We start from the raw sequence: 15,299 nt of genomic DNA, 5'->3' as shown, positions 1-15,299 counted from the left end.
GATAAACCTTTCAAATCATCAGAATATACACATGCACACCCACCTCCCAAAGCAAGTACTATCCTGATAGTGAAAGTTTTTTTTAAAAGAAAATATTAAAAATAGAACTAAAACCAAATATAACAGTCTTTCCAATAAATATAAATGGGCTGAACTTTCCTATTAAAAGAAGAAGGATTACCATCAATGGGGCTGGTTAAATAAATTACAGTACATCTGTTAAAAAGAATTAGGCGGTTCTATATCCACTGACATGAAACATTCACTGAAAAAAGATGCAGAGGGCTCTTCCCTGGTGGCACAGTGGTTGAGAATCCATCTGCCAATGCAGGGGACGTGGGTTCAATCCCTGGTCGGGGAAGATCCCACATGCTGTGGAGCAACTGAGCCCATGTGCCACAACTATTGAGCTTGCACTCTAGAGCCCGCAAGCCACAACTACTGAGCCTGCGTGCCACAACTACTGAAGCCTGCACGCCTAGAGCCTGTGCTCCACAACAAGAGAAGCCACTGCAATGAGAAGCCCGTGCACCACAAGGAAGAGCAGCCCTCGCTCTCCACAGCTAGAGAAAGCCCGCATGCAGCAACGAAGAGTCAACGCAGCCAAAAATAAATAAATAAATAAATAAATTTATTTTTTAAAAAAAGATGCAGAATTATATGCATAATAATACCTCCATTTTTGTAAAAATCTTTAAAATAAAATATATCCACATAATTATATATGATTATGTCTATGTATTTATAGAGTATCTCTGAAAGAACACACAAGACACCAGTAGCAGTGGTTTGGAAGTGGAACTGATGACTGGAGGGCCCTGTGACGGAGACTCAGTTTTCAGTGCAAACCTTTTTGTACCTTTCTGAATTAGCACTGTGTACATTATCACCTTTTTAAGAAATAAATTAAGCAATCTTAAGAGGGTTGGGAGGTTTAAACGGGACAATGTGTAAAAAGCCCTTCAGCACAATTCCTGCAGGTAGTAACACTAGCAAGTAGTGATGTGAACACTGCCTGGCACACACTCAGCGCTTAAGAAATGTTGGTTTTCTTCCTCCTTCCAATTTTTGCAATTTATTCCTTACCTAACATATAGAAAATAGAACAAGTTTACCAAGTACCTACTTTGACATAACAGATGTGATCCTAAAGCTGCTTTTAAATAAAAATGTAGCCAATTCACATTTATTTCTACTAAGATTCCAAAGGGAATAATCTTTTTTTTTAAAACATCTTTATTGGAGTATAATTGCTTTACAATGGTGTGTTAGTTTCTACTGTATAACAAAGAAAGTGAGTCAGCTATACATATACATATATCCCCATATCTCCTCCCTCTTGCGTCTCCCTCCCACCCTCCCTATCCCACCCCTCTAGGTGGTCACACAGCACCGAGCTGATCTCCCTGTGCTATGCGGCTGCTTCCCACTATCTAATTTACATTTGGTAGTATATATAAATCCATGCCACTCTCTCACTTCCTCCCAGCTTACCCTTCCCCCTCCCCATGTCCTCAAGTCCATTCCCTATGCCTGCGTCTTTATTGTGTTAGCATGCGGTATTTGTTTTTCTCTTTCTGACTAACTTCACTCTGTACGACAGACTCTAGGTCCATCCACCTCACTACAAATAACTCAATTTCGTTTCCTTTTATGGCTTAGTAATATCCCATTGTATATATGTGCAACATCTTTTTTATCCATTCATCTGTCGATGGACACTTAGGTTGCTTCCATGTCCTGGCTATTGTAAATAGAGCTGCAATGAACATTGTGGTACATGACTCTTCTTGAATTATGGTTTTCTCAGGGTATATGCCCAGTAGTGGGATTGCTGGGTTGTATGGTAGTTCTATTTTTAGTTTTTAAGGAACCTCCATACTGTTCTCCACAGTGGTTGTATCAATTTACATTCCTACCAACAGTGCAAGAGGTTCCCCAAAGGGAATATTCTTGTGTACAATCTTTAGTTATGACTACATCCCTGACCTTTTTAGTTGTAAGAATCCCTACTCCTTAAACTTCTCTGGAAGGTTAAGTAATTTGTAAATTAACCATCACATGTAGGACCACAGAAATACAAACAGTATTACTTGAATGTATTTATAGAGTTTCCTAGGCAGAGGAAAAGAAGAGAGAAAATACGAGGGATTAAAGAATACAGGAAAGTCTGGCTTAGAGAGAGAAAGCTTAGACAAAACAAAAAGCACAAACAAACTAGAAAACCCAAAGGGCCACTGATTTCTACTTTAATGTTTGCAAATACTCTGAGTACACTTGAACTCTCCAAGTCCATAAGCTTCTATGTTAGTAAAATATAAAGATCAGAGAATAAACTTTTCAGGAAGATCTCAATGGGCAAGTTGGGTTGGGTGGCTGAGTAGAAAAATATGAGAGAATCCTTAGGTTCTCTCCATAAACGAGTATTACCACCTGCCAGTAATCCATGCAGAAAAAAACCAATCCCAATTGTGCAGGTTTAAGGGCCAAAGGCCATCAATTACCATCCAGGAAAGGGATCTTAAAATCATGGTAGGCTATTTTTTAAAGATGTCAGCTGGCACAGCCAGAAAGGCCAAGATAAATGATGCACTTCATCAGCAAAGGTATCAGAGCATAAATTGAACTTAACATATTCTTGAACTAAACCATGATGTTATCTGTACCAGGAACACTTTGTATAATTTATCAGTTTATTGAATCTCAAAAAGGAGAAGCAAGAAGTTAGAAAAGGAAGAGAAGCCCAGATGATCACAGAGACTAAATGAAGACAGACGGAAAGAGCCTGGTGATTAAGGTGCTCAATTTCCTGGCATGTATAATTCACCTATCAACCTGTACCATCCACTCCTCCCAAACCCAAACTCAACTCTAGAGCAGGCTGGTCTCCACTACACCTTCCAAAAACACCTTAAATGCTAAACTGGGCTCTTCTGCCTACTCCATTTTCAAAATCTTATCCATCCTAAAAAATTCCTTCAAATTCTACACCCCCTGCCCCATGAGACCTTCTCTGAGCGTCCACTAACCCATGCCTTCTCTGATTCCCTAAAATGCAGACATTTTTTAAAATAAACTAGATTTAGATCATAATATAGGGTACACCCAGGTAGGTGCTTAACACCTATATAAGAAATAAGACATTATCGGACTTCCCTGGCGGTTCAGTGGTTAAGACTCTGCGCTTCCAATGCAGGGGACATGGGTTTGATCCCTGGTCAGGGAACTAAGATTCCACATGCCGCGTGGTGCAGCCAAAAAAAAGAGAAAAGAAATAAGACATTACGGAGTTGAAACCCCAGCACAACCCTTCCTCCCTTCCTAGGAAACCATTTTATTGAATCTGGCATTTTTCACCCTCATTTTTGTTTTTACATTTTCTATGTATGTATCCCTAAACAATATATAGTGTTGCTTTGCATGTTTTAAAGACTTTATATAAATGACATCATACTGTATTTGTGACTTACTTTGACACTAAATCATAAATGCTACTTTAAATACTACTTAATTTCATGGGCTAAATCATAAATGCTACTTTAAATACTACTTAATTTCATGGCTGGCTGGCTGATTTCTCCAACACAGATTTAAAAAAACATTTGCTCTACCACAAATGTAAAAGGCATTTAATTCACATTTTCAAACACAAAGGAAAGTACAGAGAAAGATATAACATCCATGAACCCATCACTCTGACTGAACAAATATTAACACTTGTCACATTGCTTTTTTTAAGAAAATAAAGCGTTAGAGAGACTTCTGAAGTCCCGGTTGCAGCCCCCAGCCCCATTCCCCTGCCTCCCCAAGAAATAACCACTATCCTGAAGTGGGTCCAAAATCCTTCCCATCTGCTTTTATACTTTTCCATATATTCATGTATCCATAAACATAATATCCATAATATCTTTTGTATGTTTTAAACCTTCACATAAAAGACTGCATGTACATGTCGGTCTACATCTTGCTTTTCTCCCTCAACAATGTGTTTTACCCAGCTGTGCTTTTAAGTTTTTCTGATTACAAGAGTAACATATGCTAAGTGGAAAAACTGGAAAGGCAGTAATACGCAGCATCCCCGCCAGGGGAAACTGTGCTGCCAAGGAGATTTTCAGCTTCTACTGAGCAGTGGTGGCGCCATGTCTTTTTCTGTAGTCCCCTCACCACCTGGCAGAGCATGACACACACCAGCAGGCACTTAACAATCCTTAGTGAGTCAAGGCTGGAACTATACAAAACCCAGGCCTCTGTTTAAGCTGACTCCTGCCTAGCTAGACCTAAAAACAAGAGGCAATCACACTGCATCTCAGAGAAATCACACTGCACACACAGAGAAAAGAATGTCACGGGCTGTGCTACAGCGAAGACAAAATGAAGCAAAAAATCTCGGTCAACCTCCATTGTTCTCTTCAGTAAACCAACGCCAAAGGATATACTGGCATAGCTGGTTCACGTAGTCGGAACGGTGCAAAAAGCTTGGCAGGAAAAAATCAACAGGTGTTTGTTCAGCACTGACAGAGGAGCTAAAGCAAACATGGGAACAGAGCTATCCGATTTAAAGCCAAACATGCTGGCAATCAATGCAGGGTCACACACTCACTTGATGGAAGTCTTCCAGAACTGGCTGTTTCAGGGATAATTCAGTATCTCCTAGTCACTGACTTTATCAATAGAGCATTTCCAAGCTAAGAATAGGTTGTAATGTACCTGCCCAGATAGGCTGGGACCATTACACCGAGTCTACTATCAGATTTATTTGTGTTATGAAAAATGACCAAATGACAGAGACGGTTTCAGTTAAAAATCCATGGGCTCCTAAGTAATTCAAGTGATTAGACACTTTTCTCAACTTCACTGAATGTTAAAAGAGCTCCTTGACTTTCACAATAAACACTTTTGCTTTAAAAGAGGGAGAAGCCCTTCCCAGAAGGATTGGAAATAAGAACGTGGGAAATGAGCCAGGCTTTGGCTAACATTTGTCTCTCCTACTCCAAGTCTCATCCGCATCTTTTCAATGGCAGCATCCACACCCTTGGACTGGATGAGGTGCTTGGACAGACGGTGTCTAAATCTTAGCAGAGATGGAGGGAAGGGGGAAGCAGCAGCAGAGTGCGGACCAGGAGTCAAGAAATTTACAGTGTCCTTTGGAGCAAGTCACTTTCCCTCTCTGGCCTCAGTTTCCTCACTGGCAGTGCTCTTAGGGTGGAATTCTAACATTCTACAATTTCGTGAGACTCAGATGTTCAGTGGGGCCAGTGATTCACTGCTTTCAAAAGCACAAGATAGAAAAACCCACTTTCGGCGCACCACCACCCCCACCCCCCCGCCCAAATCTACTCTTACCTATCAATCATGCTTTTGTGAGTGACAGAGCAAAAGAGAAATATCCAGTGACACGAGTTGGAGTTGGCAAGTTTAACATTCAACGTCAGAACTGGTAAGAGCCTCAGAGCTCACTTAATCCAGACTTCTCATTTCATAGGTGAGAAAACTGAGCATGGAGTAGTTAGTACGTTGTCCGAAAATGTGGCTTTTTCTGAGGATAGGACACCACAATCTTACCTGACCACCCAAGCCAGAAACCTGAAGGTGACATCTCTTTGGCACCTCCTTCTCCCTTACTCCCCAAATCCAATGATTTACCAAGTCCTGTAGATATTCCCAAACTTGTCCTTTATTGCCATTGCCCTAGTCCAAGCCCTCTTAACCTCTCCCTCTACTAACTGCAGTAGCCTCCTAACTGCAGCTGACTTGAACAACGGGGATTAGGGGCACCGACTCTACTCACAGCAGGGAGACCAGTTAGGAAGGTATAGCAGTGGTCCAGGCAAGAGAGGACTCAGTCTCATCCTGGTAGTAGGGGGAGAAGTGGTGAGAACAGCTCATATTCAGGATATATTTTGATAAGCCAACACAGGACTTGCTAATGAATTGGATGTGGCAGGAAGATAAAGAGAAGGATGAAAGACATTAGGATTTTTGGTCTGAGGAACTTGGTCAATGGGCCATTAAGTGAGATGGACAGAATAGCTTTGCAGGAGTGGGCAGATGTGGAAATCAAGAGTTCTGCTTGGATGTGTTACGTGAGAGATGCTATTAGACAGCAAAACAGAGACGCATTAATTGTTCAGTATCCAGGGACTTCCCCGGCAGTCCAGTGGTTAAGACTCCGCACTTCTACTGCAGGGGGCACGGGTTCGATCCCTGATCGGGGAACTAAGATCCCACATGCCTCGTGGTGTGGCCAAAAAAAAAAAAATATTGTTCAGTATCCATACAGCAAAAGCATCCAGCACTAGGAATCAGGTTTCTTTCAATCTAATTCAGGGCTATTTTTCTCAGTGGTTCTCAACGTGCAGCTCCCAGATTAGCAGTAGCGGTATCCTTTGGGAACTTCTTGGAAGCTCAACTTCTCAGGTTCCACCTCAGACCTACTGAATTAGAAACTCTGGAAGTGGGCTTCCCTGGTGGCGCAGTCATTAAGAATCTGTCTGCCAATGCAGGAGACATAGGTTCGAGGACTGGTCTGGGAAGATCCCACATGCCACGGAGCAACTAAACCCGTGAGCCACAGCTACTGAAGCCCGCGCGCCTAGAGCCTGTGCTCCGCAACAAGAGAAGCCACTGCAATGAGAAGCCCGCACACCACAATGAACGAACACACAATGCAGCCAAAACTTAATTAATTAATTAATTTTTAAAAAAAGAAACTCTGGAAGTGAGGCCTGGCAATCTATGTTTTAACGAGCCTGCCAGGTGACTCATTGAAGTTTTGAGAACCATTGCTCAAAATCATACTCTTCATCGCTAAGGAACCCCACAGAGACCCTGCATTAGGCTTCTTTGTGCCTCCGTAAACCCTCTGCCTAATTAACAATAGGTGGTATTTTTTCCCACCCAGGACTCACTGGGGGCTCCAGACACACCACTGATCAAAGTTTTTCAATTCCAGTTTCAGAAACTAGAGCAATAGGAGAAACAAATAAAAATAGGAGCTACTGTAATCACAACTATCATTTTCATAATGGCTAATATTAGTGAGTACCTTCTATGTACTTTCTATGCATTATCTCATTTAATCCTCATAACAGCCTTATAAGGTAGATAGTCTGTCCCCATTTTACAGATGAGGAAACTAAGGCACAAAGAGGTTAAGTAACTGCCCAAGGTCACACAGTTAGAAAGTGGCAGAGCTGGGATTTGAAACCAGGCAGTCAGGTTCCAGAGCTTGCATTCTTTTTTGTTTTTTCTCCTTTTTTGGAGATATAATTGACATACAACATTGTGTAAGTTTAAGAGGTACATTCTGTTGGTTCTGTACACTTACAGTCGCCCTCCGAAGTTTGATCCACAATTGGTTGAATCTGCGGATGGATGTGGAACCCATGGATAGTGAGGGCCAACCATACTGCCATTTCATATAAAGGACTTGAGCATCTGCAGATTTTGGTATCTGAGGGGGTCCTGGAACCAATCCCCCCCAGACACTGAGGGCTGACTGTACTACAATATGATACCACTGTCACACTGGCTAACACCTCTATCATGTCACATAATTATCATTTCTTCTTTGTGGTTAGAACAATTAAGATCTCGTCTCTTAGCAACTTTGAAGTTTATAATACAGTGTTGTTGACTATAATCACTATGCTGTCCATTAACTCTCCAGAACTTATTTATCTACTAGTTTCAAGTTTCCAGAGTCTGTATTCTTAACCACATGGTATATACTACGTCCTGTCTTCCTAGGCATCCACACAAGGACCATTTGATGTATTAAGTACATGGGGCTCTTATGAATAACTGAAAGAACTTTAAAAAGATGTTTAATTCCATCAAATTACCATATGACCCAGCAATTCCACTCCTACATATACTCAAAACAATAGAAAACATACTTTCACACAAAAACCTGCACATGAATTTCATAGCATTATTCATAATAGCCAAAAAGTGGAAACAACCCTAATGTCCATCAACTAATGAATGGATAAACAAATGAGGTACTTCCATACAAGGAATATTATTTAGCCATAAAAGGAATGAAATACTGATACATGCCACAACATGAGTGAGCCTTGAAAACATTACACTTAATAAAAGAAACCAGGCACAAAAGGCCTCGTATCACATTATTCCATTTACATGAAATGTTCAGAAAAGGTAAATCCATAGAAACAGAAGGATTAGTGGTTGCCAGGGGCCAGAGGGAGGAAGGGATGGGGAGTGACTACTAATGGCTATGAGGTTTCTTTTTGGGGTGATGAAAATGTTCTGAAATTAGTGGTGATGGCTGCACAAAACCGTTTATACTCTAGATGAATATACGAAATACCACTGAATTATACACTTTAAAAGGGTGAATTTTTATGATACGTGAATTATCTCAATAAAGCTATTATTTTACAAAAGGATGTTTAATTCATTTTGAACTTGAGGCTATTTTACTACATAAAATTCCTATTTGTTGTAATTAAGGTTGCTGGATCATGATCAAAGAAACTGAAAGTAATCTGCCATTGCTTTGAATTTTTACCTTTTCAATTTGCAAAGAGTAAACTAGTTTCACTTCTAGGTTGCCATGGACCTAGACACAGTTATCTGTGTCATTTCCCCAACCAGAGGAAGTTTTTCTTCAGTATGACTGAAAGAGTACAAATGCAAAAGTTCTGTTCTTGAGAAAATATCCTAATATTTTCCTTAAATCAAAGCACTTTCTATCTAAAAGAACTTTAGTTTTCTCCCATAACCAGGGGCTCCTGGGGCTTCCCTGCTAAAAGCACAGCTGAACAATGTTTCTCTTCAACAAGCAACGTACTATTATGAATTTTGGCAACATTTTAATGCCTTAAGATAAACAATGAAAATAAATACCTAGTACTGGAGTAAGGATCAGAGAAACATTCTTTTAAATGTTTACTTTCTCTAATAATAACAGTAATACTAATAACTAGTATTTATCGAGCAACTATAATGCGCTAAATACGGTCCTAGGTTCTTCACAAATACGGTGTTTAATTCAGTCCTCACAGGAACCTTTAAGAAAGTATTTTTATCCTCATTTTACAGATAAGGAAACTGAGGCCTAAAGAGATTAAGTAAATTATTTGCCCTTGATCACACAGGTAACAGTCCCATAATAATCCAAGTCTTTCAACACTCAAATGTTCTCTCTTCTATCCCTGTATATTCCTCTTCAAAATGAAAAAGGAAGCCAGAAACTTGAAGAAACTGAAAAGACTCCTCTTCCTATCTCACAAAAGTAGTGCTTTGCAAAAAAGATGACTGTTTCTACAATCCAAAAGAGGAAATATGAAAACAAAAATTGTTAATAACGACCAGCAGTCAGTAGGCACAAAATACTTTGCCATGTCCCACATCTCAAACACTGCTTCCTGATTTAACAGTTTTCCCATAGATTCTGATTATAACCTTCAGATGTCAAAATTTAATGATCTCACCGTGGAAATCCCCAGAGAACAGCAGTTAGCAAGACTGGAGAGCTCCCTAGACCAGGAAGGAAAAAGAATCGTTGGCAGGAAGTGGTGCCTATCTAAAAACATATAAGTCCTTAGCATTAATATTAACACTGTGATTCCACAGCACTTTAACCTGAAGCTATTTCTGCATTCCCTTGTATTACTTAAAGCTGATCCCCAGATGTTTAACAGAATCCTAAATAAAATAAGACTGCTGTATAGCAACCACTGACCCTCATTTCTCTCTTGCTATTAAAAAAAAAAAAAAGCCAGAGGTTTAAAGGATTATCCCTGAATCAATCAATAAGGAAGGGTAGCACGTGGGGCACAATCAAACATGAATTTCATTATCAAGTAGACTGTGGCTGTCAGAAATCTTAAATTTAAGACTGAAATATACACTCCTCCTTTTACTCCTTAGGACCACCCCCAAACAAATTTAAACTATAAACCAACAGCAGACTGACGAATGTACAGTTGCTAAGAGACTCAACATATACCAAAAAGGGGGTGATGGTGGGAGTGGAGAGTAACTTAGAAAGTCTGTTCTCCTACTAAACAATTTAATGCAAGAAGTACATTACCAGACAGAGGAGAAGAGGTCACTTGGGGTTGAACAAATCCTTAGAAAACGCTAAAGAAATAATCTCAATTCTAGGTCACCCTGTAATAATTCCTAACAGGAAAGGGCCAACTCAAGATAAAGTAAGGTCGAGCTTAAGAATTTTCCTCACTTTTCTTGTCCCCCCGCAGACGGTCCCAAGCTCCCACCAGAACTTTTTTGGGAGTCCAGGAGAAAAATTCGTACGTGCAGAGCTGGGGGAGCAACGGCAGGGGCCATCCTCGTGCAAACAACCACCTGTGCGCGGTGGAGACCCCCCGCCCCCCACGAAGGAGTTCTGTTTAAAGTGAAAAGCAGCTCTGGGGATGGCCTTCCAAACCCAGGACCGACATTGATTATTCACCCAATTCCACTGTCCCCTATGCCCGAACTCCGGCCACCTCCCGGCCGAGGGCAGCCCCTCCAGAGCCCTACGCCCCCAGTCCCGGGTCTGCTCCCACACCCAGCCACCTCCAAAGCTCGGTACCCGCTCCTTTGCCTGACAGCTGTCCTCCCGCCACCAGGCAGCCCCAGCTCCCCCCGCCCAGGTTCCCCAAACCAGTCTTCTTGGGTCGCTGACGCCCCAGGCCCGCGGGATTTAGGGCTTAGGATCTGGAAAGGTTTGGTCCAATTCCCTCTTCTCAGCGTCCTAGGCTCACCTCCCTGGTAGCTTGGCGCTCCTCTTCCAAAACTGCTTGCTGTTATCGGCGGCCATCGCTCCGGCCCGGGGAAGGCCTTGTAGGCTGGCCAGGGGGGTACCCAGCGAGATGCCCCCAGGACCCCGCAATCGCAGGGCCAGCCCAGGCCGCTTCCCCGCTGCCGGTCACCCTCTCCCAGCTCCCGGGGGCGCCATCTTGGATGTGGGCACCCTCCCACCCAGCGCCGCTGCCATTGGTGGGCTGCGCAGGCTGTGGTCAGACAGACCAATCGGGAGCTGGAATCCTGCAGGCCGCTGAAGCCGAACGGTACCGTCAGGGGCTGGGCACACAGGTGAACCGGGCAGGCGGAGCTTGGACGAGCCGGGAGGCGGGGCTGAAAGTTCCTTAACCCAGGCAGGAGAAGAAGCAGGTAAAGAAAGGAACCTATGGGAAGGAGGAGAGGGTGCTGTTTTCTTTGGGGGTAATGAGGTTCCTGAGTCTAATACTTTTTGGAAAGAAAGAGCATATATATTTATATACATAAATCTTTGACCTAAAAATAAGGGCCCATGTGTTGGTTGCAGCCCATTTTAAACATCTCCCAACTCAACGACATTCTAGTTATTACCTTCTCCCCTCCCCCGTTCCGTTCGGACCCTGATATATTTTAATCTGTAGAGGAAGATCAATACTGACCCGATGGCCCAGAGTTGTTAACTGTTCGACACGTGAGTAACGGTTGGTTCACAACAGCCTCGCTCTCCTCAGGTAATTGATCACTATTAAAGGACTTGTGCTGTAGGTGAAATTCAAATGATCAAATCTCTGTTTCAACCAATAACTGTCACTTTCTGACTATGAGAACCCAGATGCTGACAAACTGTTTAGGAAATATTCTTATTTTATCTATCCAGTTCAGACTACAAAGTAACATTTCTTGAGAGGACATAGCGCATCTCCAAGGCATGAATCACAAAGATTAAGGATGTACCCTCAAACATCCTTAATGTCCCTTATGAATCAATTATAAATCCTTCGCCCTTGAATTTATTTTCAACCTAGTTTTGACTCAGAATGAGATTTAATATTAGCATTTTGAATCCTTTGAATGTCTTGTCGGTGTTTTTTGCTCTTTTTGAGTCTCTGTGGTTGTATACCACAGTGACTGAGGTGGGGCCGGGGCGGGGAGGGGGTGGGGGAGGGCAGGGAGCACACCCTAGTCCAGAGTAGTTTTTGTCCCAACGAAGGACTGATGAGATAGGCTGATCGTTCCCCACCCCCACTTCTGGTTACTGCTAGCACAGTCCTTCCACATGTTGGAAGGTCTAAAAGACCTTCTTTTATATGCCCTCTGATGGCCCCTTTCTACACAGAAATACCTCCATTCTCAAGCTTCTTTTGTCCCCTGATTTTACAATCATGAGATTGTATGAAAAGGGCTATTTTAATTTTCTCTGAATTTCTCATCTTTTTATAGACTTTCATCTTATCTTGTCTCTGATAGTCACCTTTATGGGCATTTGCTCCATCAAACAAAAGCTGCTCTATCCTTTTAATCCTTTAAGCTGCCTTTCTTTGGCTCTTTTTCTTTTTTTTTTTTTTTTTTTTTTTAAAGGGCAGTTTTTTTAATATAGATACATGGGAGCCATTTTTTTTTAAAGTGTTTTATTTATTTATGGCTGTTTTGGGTCTTCGTTTCTGTGCGAGGGCTTTCTCTAGTTGTGGCATGCGGGGGCCACTCTTCATTGCGGTGCGCGGGCCTCTCACTATCGCGGCCTCTCTTGTTGTGGAGCACAGGCTCCAGAAGCGCAGGCTCAGTAACTGTGGCTCACGGGCCCAGTTGCTCCGCGGCATGTGGGATCTTCCCAGACCAGGGCTCGAACCCGTGTCCCCTGCATTATTGGCAGGCAGATTCTCAACCACTGCGCCACCAGGGAAGCCCTGGCTCTTTTTCTTAGGATGCGGTGGCTAGCACTGCATCCTGAGATCCAAAAGGGATTTCCTGAGGTTTTTTTTTTTTTTTTTTTTTTTTTTTAATTTTATTTATTTATTTATTCATTTTTGGCTGTGTTGGGTCTTCGTTTCTGTGCGAGGGCTTTCTCTAGTTGCGTCAAGCGGGGGCCACTCTTCATCGCGGTGCGCGGGCCTTTCACTGTCGCGGCCTCTCTTGTTGCGGGGCACAGGCTCCAGACGCACAGGCTCAGTAGTTGTGGCTCACGGGCCTAGTTGCTCCGTGGCATGTGGGATCTTCCCAGACCAGGGCTCGAACCCGTGTCCCCTGCATTGGCAGGCAGATTCTCAACCACTGCGTCACCAGGGAAGCCCTCCTGAGGTTTTTGTTGAGACTGATGTTTTGTCTTTACTCTGGACCACCAGAACTTTACTGGCATTTTGGATTTTACAAGAGCTGATGTCTTGAAGGGCTAATCTGCAGCAACTTCTGATCCCTTTCCTCGGTGGCAGCTGGCAGTTCAGAGTTCATTATTTTAAAGATGCCACCTGAATTGTCTCCCCCTACGTGAGCTGCCTTACACTTATCCACCTGGCAAGTGACCTGCCACTTTCCAGCCAATTCACATAGCTTTAGAAATGTTCCAGGAGATGCCCCCTGTTGACTTGACATTTTCCTATGTGGAAAGCAGAGTATAATTTGTGTACCTAGAAATGTCTCAAAGTATTCCTTTTTCTTAATCATTTATGAAGTGTTAAATAACACTGATTCCCAGGGGATGCCTTAACATTGTTCAACCCAGAGAAGCCCTTAATATTCTTACTCTTTATTTTTTACATCTAAGCCATTTTCCCATCCAAGATAAAAAAAAGTTTACTTGTCTAGCGATAACTTTTAAAATACTCCTTGTTAGGGAAGTTGAGATTGTTGGGCCTTTTTTCACCACCACCATGACCACCCAAATCGAAACCACCCACATCTTTACAGCAGCCTGCTATTAGGCCTCTTGCTTCCACTCTTGCCCCCTTAGAGTCTGTTCCCCACACAGCAGAGAGAGAGCCTTTTAGAATGTCAGTCAGATTATGTCACTCCTCTTATCAATATCTTGCAATGGCTCCATCACACTTGGCATAAAATTCAAGCTCCTTAAAGACCCTATATGATTTGGTTCCACTCTCTTCCTTGCTTAATCTGCTCCAACCACACGTATTGCCTTTTTGCTATTCCTTGAACACTCCAAGCATGTTCCTACCTCAAAGTCTTTGTATTAGCCATTTCCTCTGCTTGGAATTCTCTTCCCCCAAATATCTGGATGGCTTGCTCCACATTCCATATTCCCAAGTGTCTTCACCTTGGGGATACCCTCCCCTACCACCCACCTTAAATAGCGGGCTCCACCACTCTATTTTTCTTTAAAGCACTCTCCCTACCTTCCATACTATATACCTGTTTCTTGTCCATCTCCACCCCCTAGAATGTAAATTCCACTAAGGCAAGGATTTTGTCTGCTTTGTTCTCTGCTCTTCTCTGCTATTCTCACCTAGAATAGTGCTTGGCACACAGTAGGTGCTTAATATTTACTGAATGAGAGAATGAAGAGTATAAGCTATTCTTGTCTTTTGGTTCTATGTTGTTCACACACATTTTTTGTTGGAAAAGATGATAGGAACCATTTTTCTCACCCCTAGCAGGATGTGTCCACTTTACCAAAGAGTCTGTAAGCTTACCTATGCTCTTGGTTGAAGAACAGTCTTCCTTTCTTGGGAAAGATTGTCCTCTTCAAACCCTTTTGCATCTTCAGAGGAATAAACCTGTACCTAAAATGGTGAAGGAGGGAGGCCACACACCTAGCCACCTGTCCATCAAAGGGTGACAGCTGTGACAGCAAGATCACCGTCACACCAAACTTTGCCCAACTAAAGGTGAAAATCATTGGTTTGAGGTTCCCAAGGGGTCCTTGGAGTACTTTTGATGGAGACTCTTAGTGATAGGCACTCACTGGTCCACTATACTGGTGCTTCTTATACGTTAATGTACCTGTGAATCACCTGGGGATCATGTTAAATGTCTAGATTCTGATTTAGTAGGCCTGGGGTGGAGCTTACAGTTATGCATTTCTAACAAGCTCCCAGGTGACACTGATGCTGCCGATTTGTGGACCTCACTTTGTAGATCTTCTGTTACTTGGCACAATATGGCCTATGATCCTTAAATTTATCACAAAGGTTTGATTATTTTGAAACTATAAGTAGAAGACTCTCAGTATTGTCTGCCTGCAAGCTCTTTGGAGCAAAGGGAATGAGCTATGTCTGGGTTGAATGCGCACTCAAAAGAGTGGGCGTATCCCAGTCCTGAGAGAAAGTTCTATGGAAGAGATAAACTGTGCGTGGAGACACATGCAGGCAAAGAAAGAGAAAGACCTGAAGGACCTTTCTTCGGAGTAGCAGCTCCAGGGGGAGATAAAAATCAAGAAAAAAGCCTTTGGACTAAGTTACAAAGAGATCACTGGCTGGCTTTAACCTCAGTGTGGGAGTGGAGTGGACCCTGTGCTAAAAGGAAGGGTTAAGAAATGAGAGCAAGAAGCAGCCCTCACAATGCACTGCAGAATGTTGGACCACCAAAGGGACGGT

The 15,299-nt window shown here is 42.6% G+C and overlaps 1 protein-coding gene across 1 annotated transcript in view; it reads right to left on the bottom strand.

Annotated features, from left to right (window-relative positions):
• The window catches only part of TBC1D22B (TBC1 domain family member 22B), a 64,044-nt gene extending 53,102 nt beyond the window's left edge, over positions 1–10,942 (bottom strand). Inside the window, exon 1 of the mRNA XM_007197937.2 lies at positions 10,740–10,942. Within this exon, the coding sequence (XP_007197999.1) occupies positions 10,740–10,795 (56 nt within the window). The 5' untranslated portion in view covers positions 10,796–10,942. The remainder of the gene's footprint in view (positions 1–10,739) is intronic.
• Between the last annotated feature and the right edge of the window lie 4,357 nt (positions 10,943–15,299).

The sequence above is a fragment of the Balaenoptera acutorostrata genome, chromosome 10, assembly GCF_949987535.1.
Source record: "Balaenoptera acutorostrata chromosome 10, mBalAcu1.1, whole genome shotgun sequence".
NCBI lineage: Eukaryota > Metazoa > Chordata > Mammalia > Artiodactyla > Balaenopteridae > Balaenoptera > Balaenoptera acutorostrata.
Note: the sequence above shows the minus strand (reverse complement) of the source record. Positions and strands in the feature narration are given on the sequence as shown.